Genomic DNA, 21,869 nt, shown 5'->3' with positions numbered 1-21,869 from the left:
TCAAGTCTCATGCATTCCAAAGTTTTTAAGTGAAGACTGGCTCAAAGCATAATCTGACTACTGGTAAAGCGTTTTTCATTATATAAATCAATGCTTGTCCGAAAATATACCTGAGTAGAAATCCCACTATTGATTGTTAAAGCAATTAAGTGTTTGCCTTTCATACATGAAAGTTTTGGTTCAAATACTACTGTTGCTTAAGTCTGTCATCCTTTACAACAAAGCTCTCAATACAACACCATCCAAAGCACTCAACAACTCAAGCACTCAGCAGGTGTAGTGGCGCAATGGATAAAGCACTGTGTTTTCATCTAGGAGACCTGAGTTCAAATCTCACTATTGCTTCCTATAAATTGTTGTCATTACATCCAACAAAGTGCCATAAAAGCAAAAGAAAAAGATAAAATGTGAAAGCCACAATGGGTTAGTGGTTAAGCACATGTTTTCAGCTGATAAGGCTGTGATGGAGGAATGAGTTCAAATCCCACATCAGACAACAATCACCCAACTGAATGCTTTAACTGGTTTATTGTAAAATCACATACAGGTGAATAGTGAAATATAAGTTCCAGCACAAGCTCAAGCAAGAGATCTGTGGCTCACAGGTGAGCGCGCTGCCTCACAGTTCAGAGGTTGCTGGTTCAATCCCAGCCAGATCTCTGCGATATGAGTGAGTGTTGTGTGAATGAAGGGGTGAGGATGATTCGGGTCCCCCCCTGAGTCCCAGAGCGATGTCCAGCAGTGGTTATGCTTCTTGAAAGAAAAAAAGTAGCTGTACAAAAATTTTGACCTGCTGTCCCTTCCCCACCTGTTTAGGTTCCCATCATTTGCTTTCTAGAGGGGTGACCCTCCAAAAAGAAAGTGATGGTAACCTACATGTGTAGTACACAACAAAACACAAACACAAGCTTTAAGTTTTACCTGTCCTTGAGCAGACGTCTATCATTACAGTCAAAGTCTGTCCACACGTCCCAGAGCTCTGCTTCTGTCCAAACACATCCCATCTTTAGAGAAAAGACAAAAATAAACAGACATTACTATATTTAGTACATCTAAAACATCTGAATTTACAAGTTAGTCTAAATAAATCTAAAACTTATATATATATATATATATATATATATATTAGTGCTTTCAAACAATTAATTGCGATTAATCACATCCAAAATAAAAGTTTTTTTGTTTACATAATATGTGTGTACTGTGTATATTTATTATGTATATATAAATACAAACATGTATGCATACAACAAATATGTATGTATATATGCGTCACTTATGTACTCATTATGTGTGTCTCTTTTCACTGCTGAATGAATGCTGTGTGACTCACATGCTGTTGAAGTCGAGGTTATGGCCATCAATCTGTTTCTGTGTTTCAGCCTCTGATTAATGTGCTGCAGAAAAACTGAGCAAAACAAAATAGATGTGTATCAGGACAATGTCCATTTACATTTGTAAAGCTGAGATGAGACTTCCCTTTGCAGTAAACAACTGACTGTATATATGATGCTTATTATTAAAAGGAAAAGCACTGCAACTCTATAAAAGCATGAAGCAGCAGGAACAGAGCTTCACAAACCTACTGACTCCAATAACAAACATAAGTATCTTACCTACAGTAAGACTGCAACAGCAACAACTAATAAACTGACAGAGCAGCCCTGCTTAACCATAACTTATCAGAAAAACAACGGCACGCCAATATTTAAACAATTCGCAAAACTTAAAAAATGACTTAAACGCAAATAACAAGAGCTTGAGAAGGATAATGCAAGAAAGCACTGCATGAGTAGAGTTACTTACAGGTGAGTCGCAGGTCACTCGATTCCTGCATTTATCGCAGCATGTGTCTATTCTGATTATTAATGGGTCGGAATATGTGCCGTTCAGTTACATTTATAAAACAGTCACTGAGCTGTCATCTCCAGGATCTGTATTTTAAACGGTCTGCACGCGTTGTAAACAAAGTCACGTTTGTCACGCAGCATCCTGAACGAGGTGAGTCTGACCGTGAAGCCGCTTACGCCGCCTAGTGGAGCGGATTGAAAACTGCACTTCAGTTTCTACCTACGAGTCGTGTATTATAGTGACAACAGGGTCAAAAATCGTTTCTTTCTTTTTTTCATATTTTAACTTTTTCCTACTCAAGCTAAAGTCGCTATTTACGATATTAAATGAGTATAAGCCAGACAAAGAGCTGACCATCGGCTCCCTCTTGTGGTCATAAGTGTCTCAGCATCTATAGATCAAATAAACTCTAGGAGGCTAATAACGTTAGTCGCACTTCAGAGGGCAGGGCTCAGAGTTGCATTTTTCTACATTTCTTTTGAACGAATCTATGATTTTGTCAGAGCTTTGACCAGCTGAGAAACGTGGATCTATTAGATTCGGTAAATAAACACGATCAGCTCTCAGTTGATGGGGTAATGTTGCGTTGAACTGAACTCAAGCACATGCTTCGAAGTGTAAACACACATAACATACGGGATATAAGATCTCCCGAGACTGTTTTAGTTTGGAAACGGAGATGTGTATTTGTTTTTATTTATTTAAAATGATATGTACCATGTTTGTTCACAGTTAAACAATGATTTTGGTGTTTTGTGCCTGTGTTTGCAGACTCGAGCAGCATTTACTTTAGTGCTTGTTTGGTTATGGGGAACTGGAATGATCTGCAGGCCGGTCAGAGTGATTGATCACTCATGCATTTATTGCAAAGATCCTGTATCAAAACGATAGCTGATAAACTAATGACTAATATAATGGCTAAACACTGAAATGTTTTATACTGATGAATCTTAACAGGCAAATGCATGAAATCAATTTAGTGTGTTCACCCCCGTGTGGACAAAATGTGTACATGCATGATTATAAGACAACAGCAGTAGAAGCAAAGAGACTGGAAGAAACGAGCCTTTTCAAAGCTTTGAATCAGTTGAAACAATATTGGTTTGCAAAATGATTCACTGTTTCGAAGCGCTCAAAACGCCACTCACTGGTGACGCAAGCTGTAAATGCAAGAAAAACTCTGTTCAAAACATGCCTAAAAAGCTTTTACAAACCCACTGCAAGTATTTTATTGAAAGTACAATATCTTAAATGCAATTAACAAACCATAAAATGCCATTAAATATGACGTATCTGTATAATATGTGTTCTTTTATTAATTTGCAGAGTTTGTTTTGTTTTTATAGAGGACTGTTTTATTGTAAGCACCCATCACTAACTCAAATCTGATTAAAAACACCTGAAGCAGCTAATCGGGGTCTTTAGGGATACTAGAAACTTCAAGGCAAGTGTGTTTCAGATTCAGAAACAAAAACTATTCATTTGAATAAAAATGATGATATTTAAGTAAAGTGTTTGTGTTGATCATTTGAGTCTAAAGGTAAATTAATAAAGAAAAGCCTCTGTGGCTCACTACAGACTCTGTGGCTCAGTGGATAATTAACTGTTTAAGTTGTGGGAAACTTCTAGGTTCAAATCCCACAGTTAATCAAGTTATTCTACATGTAAAAACAAATGTTCAATAAAATCCTATCCAAACACCCATCAACTCCAGAGACTCACTAGATCAGTGGTGTGCTTTAATCTTGGCGTCTTGAGTTCAAATCCCATTTTCCTAAATGAAAGTGTTCAGTGTGAAAGCCGCAATGGGTTAGTGGTTAAACACATGTTTTTGGCTGATAAGGCTGTGATGGAGGAATGGGTTCAAATCCCACATCAGACAACAATCACCCAACTGAATGCTTTAACTGGTTTATTGTAAAATCACATACAGGTGAATAGTGAAATATAAGTTCCAGCACAAGCTCAAGCAAGAGATCTGTGGCTCACAGGTGAGCGCGCTGCCTCGCGGTTCAGAGGTTGCTGGTTCAATCCCAGCCAGATCTCTGTGATATGAGTGAGTGTTGTGTGAATGAAGGGGTGAGGATGAGTCGGGTCCCCCCCTGAGTCCCAGAGCGATGTCCAGCAGCGGTTATGCTTCTTGAAAGAAAAAAAAATTTAGCTGTACAAAAAATTTGAATAGCTGTCCCTTCCCCACCTGTTTAGGTTCCCATCATTTGCTTTCTAGAGGGGTGACCCTCCAAAAAGAAAGTGATGGTAACCTACATGTGTAGAACACAATAAAACACAAACTCTAAGTCTTACCTGTCCTTGAGCAGATGTCTATCATTACAGTCAAAGTCTGTCCACACTCTACGGTCCAAACATATTCTGTAGGGGAAACACAAAAACATTATGCCATATAGTATATGAACAACATCAGAATTTAAAAATTAGTCTAAATAATAGTAACTGATTATACAATCAGATTCCAAAAATTAAGTACTTGTAATTAGATTAAATTACATTTTTAAAATACTCATAATCAGACTACAGTTACTTTTTCATGGGTTACATAATTACATATTATTTACACAATAACAACAATTTATTCATAATTTATTGATTCTCATTAATTCCTCTTTTTCATTTTTAAAAGTTCCTTTCTAAAATAGCCTACCGCTTACATACATTCAGAAAGTCTTCCAGTTTTGTGGACATTCACACAGAGATCAGTCATTAGTCAGGTGGCTAAACAGCATTTGACCACTGGATTTACAAAAATCATTTCAGGTTTAAGAAGTGTTTCAACACTGCATCAACTACTGATGAACACATTCATTCTTATTTGAATTATCACTCAGTTATTTTACCATGTATTACTTTTGTTTGTCTTTCAAATACATTAAAATGCACAAATTCACCAACTTGTTGTCATCTGATCTTCTTTCATCTAATATGTTTTTGTGTGAAGTACCCCTGAGATAATTAAAATAAATATTTTAAGAATGATCACATTTGCATGTTCATGGTTCTCTGACATTGGTTATGGTCACATGACAAGCAGGTAAACAAATAAAATATTTCATTTTTTCAGTAAGTGTTTTATTTTGATTAATTTTAAAATGATTTGTTTTAATGTAGCATTTTTATGATTTAATTAATGATTAGCATTTCATTAAAGTCATAAACCCCCTGCAGTTACTTCACAAACCCAGTTTGGGAAACCTTGATGTAATATAATGTTTAATGCACTCTAATGTTGTTGATAACAACAAATGGAATATATTTTCTTACTCTTTGTATTTTTATATCAATATGGTACTAAATTATCCTACTTAAATCAATGTGGAAAAACTCGATAGGTCAAAAGTAATCTAAAAGTAGTTTGATTATATTACCTAAACCGTGTAATGTAATGGATTACGTTAACTACAATTTTTGTCATGTAATTTGGAATCAGTAACGGATTACAATTTGTAAGTAATCCACCCAGCTCTGTACATTATCTATTAGACATAAAATATTGAACACGACATGATGTCTACAAAACCATAAGGCAACAGAAACTTCAGAGCTTCACACATTAACTGGGTCTATTAACAAAGACAGCACGAACAACAGAGACAAAAAGCCATTACTTATTATTCTACCTTATAATATGAATATCAGAGGGTGATTAATTCAAAGATTATAAAGGTAAAGCAACAACTACCGATTCATTTGTCGGTCTGACAGCGAGTTCAGCAAGACAGCAGCATGTAAACAAAGCCTGTGATAAACCTTCGTAGAAGATGCGACTGCCTGCATACACAATTAACTTAGCTGTCAAATAACAAGCACTTCGCTTATTAAGCGACAAGATTTTATGTTTAAGACACATTAAAAATGTGTTTTGACGCTTTTAGTCCATGTATCCATCATAACATTACTTTAAATGAGTGACATATCATAAGAACTATGTATCAGTGACTTTTGCTAAACGTAGACTTAAGGAGTGATAGACATTTTACAAAAGAAATGTAACGTTACTTTATGAAAGGATACTTACTAACCTCGATTCCTGCACTTTTATCGCGCCGTGTGTCGGTTTAATTTTCTGTTGAGCTGGAATATGTGCCGTTTAAAAGCATTAAGAGTCTGTCGCTGAGCTGTCATTTATGTGATCTGTTTTTAAAACAATCTGCACGTGTCGTGGAGGTTTGTCATCCAAAGGTGTGACACCGAAGTTGAAGGCCGCTTCTGCCGCTTAGTGGAGAGGATGGAAAACTGCACTTCAGTTTCTACCAACCAAGTCGTGTTAAAGCGCTCAAAAAATAAAAGCTGGTTCAGATTGGGTCACTGACTTCATTCCAAAATGTCTAGCCTTCTTTAACATTTGCAGAAGTTCCTATTTATTGCGTAGAGCAAATGAAAAATAACTGATTGTCAGCTCCCTCTTGCGGCCAATACGTGTGTCTGCATTAATAAATGAAACCACAAAACCGAGGCGTCGTAGGCAGGGTTAATGTATAATAACTAAAACGATTTTTTATTTTTTATAATAAAGCTGAAATAAAATACAAGATAAATATTTCATTAAAATCACAAACCACATTCCATAAAAATCACAAACCACAAAAAAGTTATTTCAGTAAGTAACATTGCTCATTTTCGTTTGGTTGTAGTTCAGGCACTAAAATTACTGATAAAATAAAATAAAATAATAAACCTAATGAAAACAATATTTTTAAAAAACTTGTAATAATTTTAACACTTAATCAAATCCATAACGCATAAAAATAAAAACGAACAAAATATGAATAAAAACTATAAAAAATCTAAAACTATAAAAGGGCATAAATAAACAATATTAAAATAATACTTTCTGTAGGTGAGAGGACTGAGTTTTGTTTTTATTAATTTAAAACTATTTTTATCATGTATTTCCAGGAGCAGCCTCCATAATCAACATTTTTGCCATTTTGTTAGGTATTATGGTGCAGAAATTACACATTTCTCCTCAAAAAAACAAACAACAACAAAAAAACAACTTATTTAGTTGTTCTAGCTCAGTAAAACAGTCCTTGCCTTAAGGCACCTTTTGGGGACAAGTCAGATCTTCATAATTTAAGATTTACTGAGATTTAACCAATAACATTTATTTCCTCTTCCCTGTTCCTTAATCTCTAAACTATAATAGTCCAGTTCGTTTTATTAATGAGAACAGATCATTTCAATGGGACAATAGTAATGACATGCAAGTGGTGACAAAATTTTGTTTATTCAATAAATAAACACAGAGGCACTTACAGATAACATGAATATTTAAACCATTTGATAAATTATGGCCATCTAGTCTAGCGAACATTTGGAATGATGCAAACATTCCTGTACAACCTCTCGAATTAATATATCAGAACAGTGCAGCTTCACGTAGCTTTATATCAAGTTTTACTGTTAAGCATGAAAGTAGGCTACAAACACTAGTCAAATCTAGATATACATACACAAAAAAAAACATTTAAAATAATGAACATATATCATTTTAAATACACCATAAAAAAAATGTAGTTTCAGAGTATTTCATGTTTTTAACTGCACTGAGACACAGATGAGGCTCAGGAACTTGCATGATAAATAAATACTGAAGTGTTTTGATGCACGCACATTTCTTTTGATGATGTCTGTATGATCCTGCATGCTGCATTTGTCCCTATATAAAGGAATGCATCCTCTAAGGTCAGTGTTTTTGTGTCTTGTGGATCAGTCTGATCCCTCTTCCTGGTTCTGCAGAATGGGATCTGTATGGAAAAACAAATGATTAGATCGCTTACACTACCTGTTAGCCTTCTAAAGAACTTACCAGACTTGCTCAACTAGTTAACATCATTCATTACCAATGTTGGGTAAGTTACTCAAAAAATGTTATCCACTACAAATGACTAATTACTTCTTTAAAATTGTAATTTGATTGCATTACTTATTACTGCATTTAAAAAGTAATCAGATTACTAATTACTTTTCAAGTTATCAAACCTAAAAAATAGGCTACACTACAAAGTGAAACTCATAGTTCTTTCATTAATTTCATATTGACTGAACAATTACACAAGTATTATTTGTATACACTCAATATCAACAAAACTTTTTTGTTTTGGTTTTGTAAAATAAAGGAAACAAATAGGGTGCGCTTTCTGCATTCTCAGTCTCCGTGAATATCTTCCTGAAACGAATCACTAAAATGAACGAATATGACATGAGATATATATCTAAAGAAGTGTCTATTTTTAAATGAAGTCAGTCATGTCGAAAACAAATATTCTCTGATAAAATAATCCGTATGAAACCAACGCGAGATAGCCTACAGTCTTTCTCATCTGAGCTCACCTATAATGTGATCATGAAGATGCGCTGTGAGGAATAAGCCTTGAATTTACCTCAGAAGAAGAATGCGATGCGACGCGGCTTAATCCAGCGGAGGATCTCGTTCTGATGAGTCATTTATTTTTACTTATATTAGTGTTACTGTGACATAAACTTGTACACATTCACTTGTTGAACTTTTCCCAAACTATAATGCCAGACTAAAATATGTGAAATCGAGTGCAACCTTTTGAAATATGACAGGCAACCTTTCATTGCATCTAAATGTTGTACATTGTTGTACATTGCATTTTAGCTTGCAACCTCCGGTGATTTATTAAAGAGCATACTGACACGCAAAACGTTTTTACTTCATATTTTTTAACACTGCATTTGTAAATGAAGTAACGTCATTTTATTGAAATTAGTAACTGTAATCAAGTTACATAAATTTAAAATGTAACGTATTACATTACTGCACTACCAGGAAAAGTAATTAGAATACAGTCAGTAATGCGTTATAGCCAACTCTGACCTGTGAGCGTTCCAAGCGGAAGGACAGAATTCGTGCTGATGTCCTCATTAGTAGGAATAAAGCTGCTCGGAGACGGAACCATGAGCATGGCTTCCTCACCCATCCCAGAACTCTCTACAGTTTCCCCAACTTTAGGAGAGTCGAGAGTCTAAACAAAGAAAGGAGAATTTCATGAGCAGGAAGGTGGCATGAGAACACTTTTCGTTTTTGGAATGGATTCAGAAAATGAAACCTTTTCTTCTTCTTGTACATCGTTTGATCTCTCTTCACTCTGCTCCTCTTCTCCAGAGTTGTTTTGGTTTTCCAAAGGCTCTTCCTTCTCAAGCTCCTGCTCTCCCTCCAGCTCCGATTGGCCGAGAGGGTCCGAGAGGTCCTCTGAGGTCACCGTCTGGATGATGATGCCAGGGTGGGACATCTGGACGGTCACATTCTCATTGTCGGTCTGATGCAGACGGTGAAAGTAGGCAGAAGAGAGAGAGAATTACAGGCTTTGTGACACCACATTAATTTTGGTAAATATTTTAGTATAATTTACATACTATTAATATTTTGATTTAGTTTTTATTTTAATTTTCGTTTTAATAAAACACTTAAAATTAAAACTTAAAATAATTCTGTTTATTAAGTTTAAATTTGGTAATTTTGCCTCTTTTTTTTTCATTTTTATTCATTTTTTCCCCCCACAAATTTATATATATATTTTATTATCAATAACATACTATTGTAGTTTTTATTCATATTTTATTTTTTTGTCAAAATTTTACTTTTAATAAAATAATTAAGATGGAAAATAATTAATTTTGTGTTTTGAGTTGTTTTTGTCATTTTTATTCGTTTTTTCAAAACTGCATAATGAATATGTGTGTAAAATATTTATTTTAGTATCAGTAATATACTATTATAATTTTTTATTATTATTAATTTTTTTATTTGTTTTTTTATTTTTACTTTTAATAAAATTATGTTAAGTTTATATAATTTAAGTTTAGTTTTTGTAATTTTGCTGTGTGCTTTTGTCATTTGTATAAATTATTTTAATGTCTGCTTAGTTTTTAATAATTTTTATTTAAGTTTTAGTTTTGGTGATTTTAGTACTTCAATATCAAACTAAATAAAAACTGTTAAAGTAAAAAAGTTGATTTGGCAAATAAAAAAGTTTTGATGTTATTTCATTTCAAGTAACAAATATGTTTTTTAATAATTTTAGTTAACTATAACCCTTGTGCACACAAAAGACTTACAGTGAGGCTGTGTAAAATAATCTGGTCTGGTGAAGATGGCGAAGCTGCAGCTGTGAGTGTGACCGTGGGATTGGCTGAGAGCGTGAGGCTCTGATTGGTTCCTGTTTGGAGGAAATACGTTCCAGGGGTGCCAGTGGGCTGCAGGTGAAATGACTAGGGAAGAAATTACACAAACGATTTATAAACACAGCTTATACATCTTATAGTTTTGAAAAATACTCAAAGTAAAATCTGAGGTACTCACAGGCAGCAATTCAAAGGTCTGTAAAGCCCCGGAGTTCAATGTGATGGTTTCACTGTCTGAGGCACCGCTTGCACCGTCTGAAGAAGCTGTGGAGAGAGAAAATGGTGCATTGAATCTACAATGCCACTGAACTGTTATAACCACAAAATTCCCTGAAACTACATTCCCAGGTTATTTGACTCACAGACATGTGTGATCTGCACTGGAATCTGGACCGGGATCTGCAGTGCGGTGACAGGGCTGGGAGAAGCACAAGCAGATCGAGAACCAAACACCACAACCTTGTTCATCGCAGACGGCGGTGCCTCCACAACATCTTGCAGCCCTTTCAACAAGACTACACAACACAGAAAACACTGCTTCAGTGTCTGAACTCACATTATAACAGACATGCTACACTATAAAGACGTTATCTCACCAGGAAAGGGAAGTTCCTTGTGATTGGCCACTTGTCTTTTGATGGTCCACCATTTGCTGCGGAGCCACTGAGGTGAGCGAACGCTGCTCCACCCACCGGCCAGAATGTCCCAATTAATTTCATTCTCATCCTCCACATCCAGTTCAGCTATCCTGCTCATGCATAATTATGATTAATGATTCATAATTAGTTTGTGAATAGGTATTCTGAATTTTGCTGTGAACTACCTGCGAACAAGGTTGATGTCATCTTCTTTGGTCCACTCCGTGCCACCGCTCTGTTTCCAGTTAAGGTAGTTGAGCCATTTGGAGCGGCACTGTTTCTCTGAGCGAGTGCCGACAAGTTCAGCCACCGATGCCCAAGAGACTCCCTGAGTTACAACGTCACCCGCCTCTGTGCCCGTCAACTCGTGGACCACCTCTGCCAACCTTCTCTCCTCTTCCTCTGTCCATTTTCCTAGAGCATGAGAGTTTACAATGATGTCACACAAATAAATAAATAAATAAATAAATAAGCATAATAAAAAATAAACCACATAATAATAATACGGTATTGTTTATATCATTTATAATAATTAAAATGATTTATTTAATATTTTCTTTGTCATTCTAATTTTCCTTAAATAATAAAATAAAGACTTTAATTTAATTAATAAGTTCAATTTAAGATACACAATTTAATTTATGAAATATAACATTTATAATGATAATAAAAAATATTTTAATAGGTAATAATTCTCTCATTATTAATATTTAAATATTATGCTATTATATCATTTTTCATTATTAGGTTTATGTAAAATGCATATTTTATAACATAGTTATAACATAGAAGCATATTTGTTTAATATTTATTTTGTTTACTATAACAAAAAAAAAATAATAATAATAATAATAATAATATATATATATATGTTATAATCTACCTCCTTGATGGGACACTAAAATGAAAATTTGGAAAAACTGACCGGTGTTGCATGTATCCTTCATGAGACGGCAGCGGTCCTTCACAGACGATGCACTGCGACCAAGTGCCGCCCCAATGGTAGCCCAATCATTTCCATGTTTCTCCCTTAGCCTAATAACACACCCAAATCTGACAATGTAGATCACACATTCAGGTCACACTTCATGACATTCAAGATTCTTGGCTCAACTTACTCTTTTAATTTATTGATCTCCTCATCGGTGTACCTAAACGACAAGAATAGCACATATCAAATATTACACCAGTCATTTTAGGTGTATAATTGATTCTGTTTGGATCTGTGAATCTGTTTAAAAGATAAATAAAAGCAACTTACTTGCCTACGTGGTTTCGGTTATCGTACATTCGTAGTACGCGTCTGTATACAGCGAACAACGGTCTGTTCAAACCACACGCTATACTGCGGTAAAAATCCTTTCGCTCCTCTTTCGACATCTCAAAGATGATCTCCGCAGGGTCCCGAATCCCTCGGTTCTGAGTCGGGATGCACAGACAGATGAATAGTGAGGGTGCAAATCAAAGATGGCACCTCCAGCAAATGTGATGTATCTATAATGCATGCTCACCTTTAAATAATGCTCTATGTTGCTCATCAGGAGATCAATCTCCTCTTTTGACCACATACCCTGTTTCCATTTGTGACCTAAGGATATATAACAAATAATAAGACTGTGTGTACTGATATCAGGCCCTATATTTCTTATGCTGGGTTTGCATGACAATACAGACCTGTATCAATAAAAAATATGTTTTACCTTTATTAACCAGTGTGTCTTTATCCTCTTTCGTGGTGAACCAGGCTTGACTGACAGCTGATACATCTTTACCTTTTTTTTGGACAGAAGAATCCTTATCCTGTTGAACAACAACATTTTTATATTTTATATTTATGTACTACCTAAATAATCAGAAATAAATAAATAACACACTAAATTAAGTATTAAATCCATGCAAAGCCAGCAATTAATGCAGATTACAAAGCTGTATAGCACTAATAAACATATATTTCTACTGTTGTTTCAGAAGGGTCATCTGATTCCAGCTCCCCATCTCTCATCTCCGTAGCAGTCATTGTCACCTCGAAACTTTCATCACCTTCTGTAACTAAAACCAGCACAAACCAGTTAATATAATATCCCTCTTTACAGTTTAATGTATTATATCATCATTAAGTGCAAGTGATGCATGCGATTTTTTTTATTATTGTTTTTATTTATTAATTTTATTAATTTTTTTAACTATTTTAAATTATATTTGAAAATATTACAAATAAATACATTTATGTAATTAATTATTTATTTATTATATAACATTTTAAATTGAATTGATTTCATTAAAATATTAAAGCATATATATATATAGGTGGTTTAAAAAACATCAGTATTTGTAAATAACATATCTGTACATTAATTTAAACAATTACATGTTTTTTTCTCTATATTTCTACTTCTGTATATAGTGCATTATTTAATTTTCTGTTTTTCTTATATTGGTGTTATATTCCATCTCTACTGTGTAATTCCTATGTATTTCTGCACTATCATGTTTGTTTGCACTATGTCTGTACTTTCTTCTGCACTGGAAGCTCCTGTCGCCAAGTCAAATTCCTTGTGTGTGCATTATCATTTGGTATAAAAGTCACTTAAATATATAAACGGTGTACAAACATGTACATGTTTGTTTATACTCACTTGGCAGAGTGACAACAGAATACTCTGTTGAGGTAGAGTCCTGAGGGTCTTCTCCATCTTCATTGGACAACCGCAGTTGTTTGTGAACAGGTTCGGTGGTCCCATCTGAACCCAGATCCTCCCCATCTGCATGTCCAAACCACACAAGCACATTATATAAACAAATACAATACAATAAAGCACAACATCATGAGATGGGTCACAGGTCGTGATCATTTGGAGTGTGTGTCTCACCATTTTGAGGGCAGTGCAGAATTATGTTTCCATCAGTGTCCTGAGTAAATGTGACAGAATTGACGGATTCAAGGGTCACAGTGGCTGGGACATCTCCTGTGTTCATGCTCAGCCTACAGGTTAATACACACACAGTCAGACAGACTCACTTTTAATGAGCTAAAGATAAACCCAAACACTTTATTTGCATTATAATGGATATTTATTATACTAATATAAAATTTTAGACAGTTAGCTTGCAACAAATGCTGCTGTATATGTTTCTCCATAGTCATTTAAGCCAACGCAAACTTAAAAAAACACACATATGACCCGCGACCTCAGTTAAAACATTTTTTTATGAAGAAAGCTGAATAATATCAGCTTCGAGAATAATGCTATGCACCATTCTGATTATTGCCATCTTGTACATTTCCTATGTGGTCCTTTAATATAAGCAGATGAGGAATAATGAGACGCCATGTTTATGTGCAACATGAAGCCGTGAGGTATCGACGGCATTTATTCGATGTCGGTGCGTTATTTTTCATGTAAAGAATAGAAAGATGCAGGTCCGGCGCACAGAGGTGGGCGAAAGTGAAATTTAGCTTTGGTTTTGGTACTTACTTCCTGTTTTGGGTACGGGAACTTCGCAGTGACCAGGATGAAGGCAAATACCAGGATGGAGGATACGCTTTTTTTCTGCCTCTACTCATACAGAGCGGAAGCGTCTACAGAAGCCCACTGGTGACTTCCGCTTCTGAAAGCTGTTTGCATTTTTTGACTGAATGTTCGTTTGTGTTTTAAAAGTGCACATTTATATAGGTTGTCACCTTATGTTTAGACGAAACTCGTTAGTAGAGTAAGGTTTTAATATGTGGTAAGCACATTTGAATGTATTAACACGCTTTCAGATTAATTGCAGTCTCAGCAGCGCCATTGAATATTGAGAAAATATGTTACTTTTATTGCTCTTCTTGTATGGCGTTTTGTTTCGCTTCTCTGTTAGAGTATAATTAATAATGTCTCAGTCTGTGAAGACTTACGGTTGTACTTATATTAGCCCAATATCGTTCTATTATTGTTAAAATGCGAAATAAAAATAGATTAAAAAAATAAAAAAAATTGCTTATTCAAGTGTAGACCTACCTTGGCATATCTTTATAAGAAAAATGCCTAAACCATGCTTGTTTGATTTTTTGCCATGGAAAGTGCTGTCAAAACAATGTCATTTGATTTACAATAACTGATTTCTATTTCTAATAAATAATGAAACGGCATTTTTGCTGCAACGATTTAGAAATTAAAATATTAAATTTGATCTCTGTATGTCTCTTTCGTCTTTGTAATAGCGTGAAAATTTATATAATCATTAGTGATATTCTTACAATAATACATAAGCTAAAAGACGATAGATAGATGGATGGATGGATGGTTGGATGGATGGTTGGGTTGATGGATGGATGGTTGGGTGGATGGTTGGATGGATGGATGGTTGGGTGGATGGGTGGATGGGTGGATGGGTGGTTGGGTGGATGGGTGGTTGGGTTGGATGGATGGATGGATGGATGGATGGATGGATGGATCGATAGATATAGTGGTGTGGTTCAAACAACGAAAAGTAATTTTTACAGCCCTATAGAAAGTAAAAAAAAAAGTAATATTCCACACCTGGAAGGAGGATCATCACGCTTGTGTGCACCCACACATATTTTGTAGATGTTTATGCAATGCATTTCCGCTCACTTGCATTGTTGTTTCCTGTTTTCACCTTGTTTTCTTTCCATCCTGACAATAAATAGGGTATGCAATGGTGTAATATTACTGAATTATTTACTGCATATTGTCTCTCTCTCTGTCATGCTCTCCCAGCGTGACTTTCTTACTAAGGGTCACTTTAATAAAAGAACATCGAGTGTTCAAATATATAGTGTTTGTTTATTTATATATTATTCATTTTTGGAACATGATCATTAGTGAGTCTTAAATTTAGCTGAGTTTACAAAAACGGTTAACTTGTCCTAAATAAAAGATGCCATGTGAAGTGACTGGGAGACTAGACAGGCGTGACGTCAGACGCCCGAAGTCAACCAGAGCCTCATAAGCGCAACTACAGTAGGAGCTTATCGTTGAGCACAGCGCAGCGTGTTCGCTTTTCAGCCTGTAGTTTATGCATAGACGTCGCGAAACCTCGTTATCTTTATTCGGATCCTCGGCATCTCTTGTTTTCCTTTAATTCCAGCCCTATGAGATGGAGAAGAGGGCGCTTTGGACATCCTGTTATTTTGTGCTCTTTGTAACCCTCTTCCTCTGCGCACGAGCGTCAGGCAACCTGCCACTGTGTAAAGAGGTAAACGACAACATGTCCCCTTTTTGTAAAACATATACATTATAAACATAATGACAATTTAAACCAGTCACGACGTAGGCACATCTTGTTTTTGCATTCAAATATTTAAAATGAATACTAAAATGTTATTCGCATGATTGTGAGCTTCTAAAATGCCTTTAATGCGCATTATCGTTATTTCGTATTATTAATTTTTAATACACAAACATAATAGTTATGTATGCACAAAATCCGTGATGAAAAAGCAAAAAGAACATCTTGTTATTGACATTAAAATGGTTACCGACGAGGATCCTATAATATGATGACGCGGCGCTCAGCTGGCCAATCAGATGAAAGCTCGATTATTGTGTGTTATGCGCTGCATTCGCTTTAGAGCTTGTAAAATGGATTCATATTAACTTTAAACATGTTCATAAAACGCGAATGGGTCTCCACCCTCCATTTAATTTGAAAAGACTGTCGTGTTGTTCTTGCCTCATCCATATTTGCATACAAAGACGCGTTTATTAAAGGGCCACTTCAACCAAAAATGACTGGACGGATGCTGGGCAGAATGACAGTCTCAGTTACCATTTGTGACCCTGGACCACAAACCCAGTCATAAGATTTATGCATCATCTGGAAGCTGAATAAATAAGCTGAGATACAACTATTTGAAAATCTGGAATCTGAGGGTGCAAAAACAATATTTTTTTGTTGAGAAAATCACCTTTAAAGTTGTCCAAATTAAGTTCTTAGCAATGCATATTACTAATCAAAAATTAAGTTTTGATATGTTTACGGTAGGAAATTTACAAAATATATTCATGGAACATGATCTTTACTTAATAACCTAATGATTTTGGCATAAAAGAAAAATTTATAATTTTGACCCATACAAAGTTTTTTTTGGCTATTGCTACAAATATACCCGTGCTACTCATGACTGGTTTTGTGCTCCAGGGTCACATTTGTTGTTACTGGATAGAAAATATGTTAATAGAAATAGTATTCATAGTTAATAATTATAATTAATTAATTAATTAATTAATACTATTAATTAATAGTGTTAATATAATAATTAATAGTGCTCCTGTGGCTCAGTGGTAGAGCATTGTGTTAGCAGTGCAAAGGTGGTGGGTTCAATTCCCAGGGAACATGCATACTGGTAAAAAATGTATAGCCTGAATGAACTGTAAGTCGCTTTGGATAAAAGTGTCTGCTAAATGCATACATTTATTTATTTATTTAAATGTAAAAGCATTCTGTTTTATATATAAAATGCCGTTTTCTAACAACATGGGGTGAGTAACGATGACAGAATCTTAATTTTGGGGTGAACTGCTCCTTTAAGAGTATTTGAGGGGGACGCTGGGTAATAGTGGCAGGTGCAGGTGCACCATTAGTGATAATGTCACAGTGGGATGTATTTATCATCTTCCTGAAGGCAACAACTTCATTACACTGTATTATGGTGGTATATGTAATTTAATACATGGTTTGTGCTCTTACCTGTGTGTGTGTGTGTGTGTGTATGCAGTCAATTTGGCTTTTGTGTGTAGCAGGCCCCTAAAGGAGCAGAGAACAATTGCTGCATTTTAGAGCATTGGACACACACTGATTTGCATAACAAATCTGTCAACAAAGACGCACACACAGGAGGTATTTAGTGGCCTCATTATTTCAGGTTGTTATCAGTGTATATCACTCTTCATTCATTGCCATCCACAACCAAAAGCAATGAGTGATCGTCATGACAACAGTCACAGGCTCCTGGCCGTTGCCCTGGCGACTGTCCGGGGACAAAAGGCAGATAGTCAGACCATCCCCATCCCCCTGCTATTGTAAGCACACACGAAATCTAACTATCTGTTATATGTGCCTGAGAGTTTTGGAAACAGTAAAAGATCAGGTAGGTGTGAGTGGGGTAAGATGTTCAAGATGCTTGCTTAATCAAAAAAATAATAATGGCACAAATTATGTTACATGACAATATGTTTTGAAAGGGCACTTTCTGTAAAGCTGCCTGTGTTTAAGAAGAGCACATTTATTTTATTTTTTGCTAAAAAAACTTTTTTTAATGCATTTTTTGTACATGTATCCAGGATTTTTTTCTGTAAAGCTGCTTGTGTTTGAGAAGAGCACATGAGCAATTTTATTTATATATATTTTTTTTTATGCGTGTCAAAAAAATTGTCCATGATTGCACACATATCCAGGATTTAATTTAATTTAATTTTTTTGCTAAAAAACTTTTTTATGCATGTCAAAAAATTGTCCATGATATATATATACATATATATATATATTGCACACATATCCAGAATTTGATTTTATTGTAGTTTATTTATTTATTTTAGGCTAAAAACCTTTTTTATGCATGTTAAAATACATTTTGTCCATGGGTTTCTTTTTTTTTTTTTTTGCACATGTATAAAGGATTTTGTATTTTATTTTATTTTATTTTTATTTATTTTTTTAGCACAAATTGGTAGCTGTGTAGTGATGTAAAATTTGGGATAAGCTGTTCCAGTGATGAAAGCAGAAAACATTATCAAATGAAAAGGAAAAAAAAAAAAAAAGTCACTGCATTAAAATATTCTAAATATTAAACTCTTTATCCTTGCTGGTTTATGAAATGGTCACCTTTAATGACCATAATTTGTGGTTGATGTAAATGTCTGAATATGTCAGTGTGAATATGAATATGTGTTATAGACAGATATATAATAATATAATATTATATGTTAAAATATTGAATTTATTAAAATATTCTAAATCTTTTTTCTTGCTGGTTTATGAAAAAAGGTCACTTTTAATCACCATAACTTGTGTTTGATGTAAATGTTTGAATATGTCGCTATCTGCATGTGTGTTTCAGACAGACTACTACTTCGAGTACACAGAGTGTGACAGCACAGGCTCCAGATGGAGAGTTGCCATTCCTCACAGACAGGGAAGCTGCTCAGGCCTTCCAGAGCCTGTCAGAGGCACAGACTGCAGTAAGAAAACAACCACATATACACACTCTTAATGAACATGCATTGACTTACTTAAAATATCAAACCAAGTGGCATTTAATTTAAAGAACGCTGGCTCAAACATTTCCTTGGCTGTATATTTTGATATCAAAAGCAATGACATTTATTCAATTTAAATGTGTCCGAAAACATCTGAAGGTCTTTGTATTGTGTCACTATAACACAGTCTGTGCTTACTTGTTGTACAGCTTTTTCTTGTGAAGCTGGGGAGTTTTTAGAGATGTCATCCCAGCAGTGCACATCATGTGCGGCTGGCTCTTATTCGCTGGGCAGCGGCGTGCGTTTTGACCAATGGGACTCCATTCCTGCGGGATTCAGCAGTTTGGCCACATACATGGACTCAGGAGGTTCAGGAGACGACTCAATGACCTGCAACAAGTCAGTGCCAAGTTACATACTGAAATATATATATATCCATATATTCTATTCTCTAAGCTTTTACAGATCTGGATCTACCTGTTAACATTGTGTTGTTTAATTGCAGTTCTTCATGGACACCTCAGGGAAGTCACTTGGAATCCAATCGTGACGACTGCACAGTGTCACTGGTGTATGCAGTGCATCTCATGAAGCAGGGATCCGTCTCCTTTGACTATCAATATGTCGACAGCAACGTCTTCTTCGAGTTCTTTGTGTGTTTTACTCTATACATCTTTCATTTGTTTTTTCTACAAATGTGTTGAAGTGAAAATATATCTCTAAAAATAATATGTTTTATTTCTGATGGAGATTCAGAATGACCAATGTCAGGAGATGGACCAGACAGGGAGTGAGAAATGGATCAAACTCACCTCTAACGGAGAGTGGGGAACCCATACGGTTAGTGATTTTATTCATATTTAAAGGGACAGTTCACCCAAAATTGACAATTCAGTCATCATTTACTCACCCTTATGTTGTTCCAAACCTGTATGACTTTCTTTCTTCTGCTGAACACCATAGAAGATATTTTGAAGAATGCTGATAACCAAACAGTTTCGGGAACCCAAACTGTTTAGTTAACAAATATCTGCTTTTGTGTTCCAGAGAAAGGTTTGGAACAAAATGTGAGTGAGAAAATGATCACATAACATTAATTTTTGGGTGAACTGTCCCTTTAAGGTTTTTGCAGTATTGATGTCTAATATAGCTGTTTTTTGTATATCACAGGTAAACCTGAAGTCGGGAACTAATATTCTGTACTGGAGAACCACAGGAATGCTCTTGGGTGGGAAACCAGTGAAGCCGGTCCTTTTGAAGAATATCCAGATCGAAGGTGTGGGATTCTGATGAAATCATGTCTACTTTTGTGCCTTCTTTTGTTGGGATATTTTATGCTCATATTAGTTTTTTTTTTTGTTTTTTTTACACGTTTTCTGTGCAGGTGTGGCGTACACCTCAGAGTGTTTTCCATGCAGGCCGGGCACCTTCAGTAAAACCCCAGGCTCTTCCTCATGTGACCTTTGCCCCAGGAACACTTACTCTGGAAAGGGAGCCAGTTCATGTACACCATGCTCCAAAACACAGTACTCCCGTACGAACACACAAAAATCAATCATTCAGACCATTTCTTACATTCTTTGTTGTGCCAAACAATCTACGTATGGCTTGTTGTTATCATTTTAGCAAGAATCCAATACAATCCAGTAACTAAAACAATTTTTCAGTGTGTATAATGTGTCTAGTATGACCATACATCCATTTTTTCCTGGTCGGTATTTCTAAATTGCCTAAAATGTCTGGGTTTTGCTTTGTTTTCCTATTGTATTCATACTTACTGAAAGTAATGACTGAAAAGTAGTTTGACCAATAGCGAGCAGGCGTTGTACATAATCGTCCAATTGGGACTCTAGGACTGTAGTGAGCATGTCAATAGGAAAACAATGCCAAAATCTGGACATTTTAGGCAATTAAGAAATCCTGGCTGGGAAAAAGAGGACATATGGTCACTCTAATGTTTCTCTACATGTGTGTGTGTGTGTGTGTGTGTGTGTTTTCTAGAGGAGGGATGGTCGCAGTGTAAAGAAAGACCTCATTGCTCAGAGAAAGACTATTTTCAAATCCACACGGCCTGTGATAGTGATGGCAAGGTAGGGAAAGTATAATGCAGAATGTGTTTTGTTGTAAATTATGTGTGGCTAATTTGTTCATTTTTATATTGCTGTATTATTTTAGACCCAGATGCTGTACAGGTGGGTGGAACCTCAGGTGTGTGTGGAGAATGTGACTGGTGCTGTGACGCTGCCCCCTTCTGGAGAGAAAGAGGACTGTCCACCCTGCAATCCAGGCTTTTACATGCACAACTCTTCCACCTGTTTACCCTGCCCTCAAGGCACCTACTCTGATGGCACCACAGGTATATAGAAACACATTAACATAGATACATATTCATGTATTATGCAACACTGTTGGTTTACTGGTACTGGTGTTTAACAGAGAAGATTTCTTTTGGCACAGAATGTCAAAGATGCCCGGGAGGAACTGAACCTTCTTTGGGATATGAATACAAGTGGTGGAACATCCTGCCGAGGAATATGAAAACGTCTTGTTTTAATGTGGGCAACTCCAAATGTGATGAAATTAATGGTAAGAGTAATAGAAATGGAAAAACTTAACTTAAAAAAATACATTTAGAAATGTTTCAACTAATTCAAATACTTTAAGTTGAAGTCCTAAGATTACTAAAACTATTAAAGCTAAATAGAAATAAACATCTTTATTATAAAAATCTATCTTTGTAATAAAAATTACAAGAGCACATATTTAGGAGCACAAAATTACTAAAACTTTAAAACTAAAATGAAAACTGAAAATATACCAATAAAAGCTAATACACACACACACACACACACACACACACATATATATATATATATATATACCTACTAAAACTAAAATTTGAAGCTAAATAGAAATAATAATAAAAAATGTAATTATTTTTTACAAGAGCACATAACAAAATTACTAAAACTTCAACTAAAATTAAATAATAATAATCCCTTTTATATATATA

General features: G+C 35.2%; 2 protein-coding genes and 1 long non-coding RNA gene across 4 annotated transcripts in view; 1 reads left to right on the top strand and 2 right to left on the bottom strand.

Annotated features, from left to right (window-relative positions):
* Positions 1-456: 456 nt before the first annotated feature.
* On the bottom strand, positions 457-6,016 carry LOC107658842 (uncharacterized). 2 transcript variants are annotated; one of them, XR_001630839.1, is made up of 5 exons: positions 5,886-6,016; positions 4,156-4,221; positions 1,334-1,408; positions 922-1,004; positions 457-753 (listed from the first exon to the last, which is right to left on the bottom strand). It is a non-coding gene; the product is annotated as an uncharacterized LOC107658842 (long non-coding RNA). The 2 variants fall into 2 exon arrangements; XR_001630840.1 differs by lacking the exons at positions 4,156-4,221; positions 5,886-6,016 and adding an exon at positions 1,807-1,985 and having other exon boundaries at positions 459-753.
* Positions 6,017-7,079: 1,063 nt separating this feature from the next.
* LOC107658823 (cyclin-D-binding Myb-like transcription factor 1) lies at positions 7,080-14,247 on the bottom strand. Its single transcript, XM_016447484.1, has 17 exons — positions 14,132-14,247; positions 13,526-13,638; positions 13,292-13,417; positions 12,613-12,704; positions 12,356-12,455; positions 12,167-12,243; positions 11,917-12,074; positions 11,774-11,806; positions 11,581-11,690; positions 10,841-11,069; positions 10,614-10,765; positions 10,380-10,532; positions 10,196-10,281; positions 9,952-10,104; positions 8,943-9,152; positions 8,711-8,858; positions 7,080-7,613 (listed from the first exon to the last, which is right to left on the bottom strand). Exons 1-17 carry the CDS (start codon positions 14,218-14,220, stop codon positions 7,576-7,578), a joined length of 2,067 nt encoding a protein of 688 aa, XP_016302970.1. The 5' UTR covers positions 14,221-14,247; the 3' UTR covers positions 7,080-7,575.
* Positions 14,248-15,597: 1,350 nt separating this feature from the next.
* The window catches only part of LOC107658817 (UPF0577 protein KIAA1324-like), an 11,198-nt gene continuing 4,926 nt past the window's right edge, over positions 15,598-21,869 (top strand). The window contains exons 1-10 of the mRNA XM_016447478.1: positions 15,598-15,854; positions 18,718-18,838; positions 19,066-19,255; positions 19,362-19,509; positions 19,607-19,696; positions 20,027-20,132; positions 20,241-20,390; positions 20,858-20,946; positions 21,032-21,212; positions 21,314-21,442. Coding sequence (XP_016302964.1) covers positions 15,756-15,854; positions 18,718-18,838; positions 19,066-19,255; positions 19,362-19,509; positions 19,607-19,696; positions 20,027-20,132; positions 20,241-20,390; positions 20,858-20,946; positions 21,032-21,212; positions 21,314-21,442 — 1,303 coding nt within the window. The 5' untranslated portion in view covers positions 15,598-15,755. The remainder of the gene's footprint in view (positions 15,855-18,717; positions 18,839-19,065; positions 19,256-19,361; positions 19,510-19,606; positions 19,697-20,026; positions 20,133-20,240; positions 20,391-20,857; positions 20,947-21,031; positions 21,213-21,313; positions 21,443-21,869) is intronic.

This window comes from Sinocyclocheilus anshuiensis, unplaced genomic scaffold, assembly GCF_001515605.1.
Source record: "Sinocyclocheilus anshuiensis isolate Anshui unplaced genomic scaffold, SAMN03320099.WGS_v1.1 scaffold283, whole genome shotgun sequence".
NCBI lineage: Eukaryota > Metazoa > Chordata > Actinopteri > Cypriniformes > Cyprinidae > Sinocyclocheilus > Sinocyclocheilus anshuiensis.
This window is presented reverse-complemented; position numbering and strand designations above follow the sequence as displayed.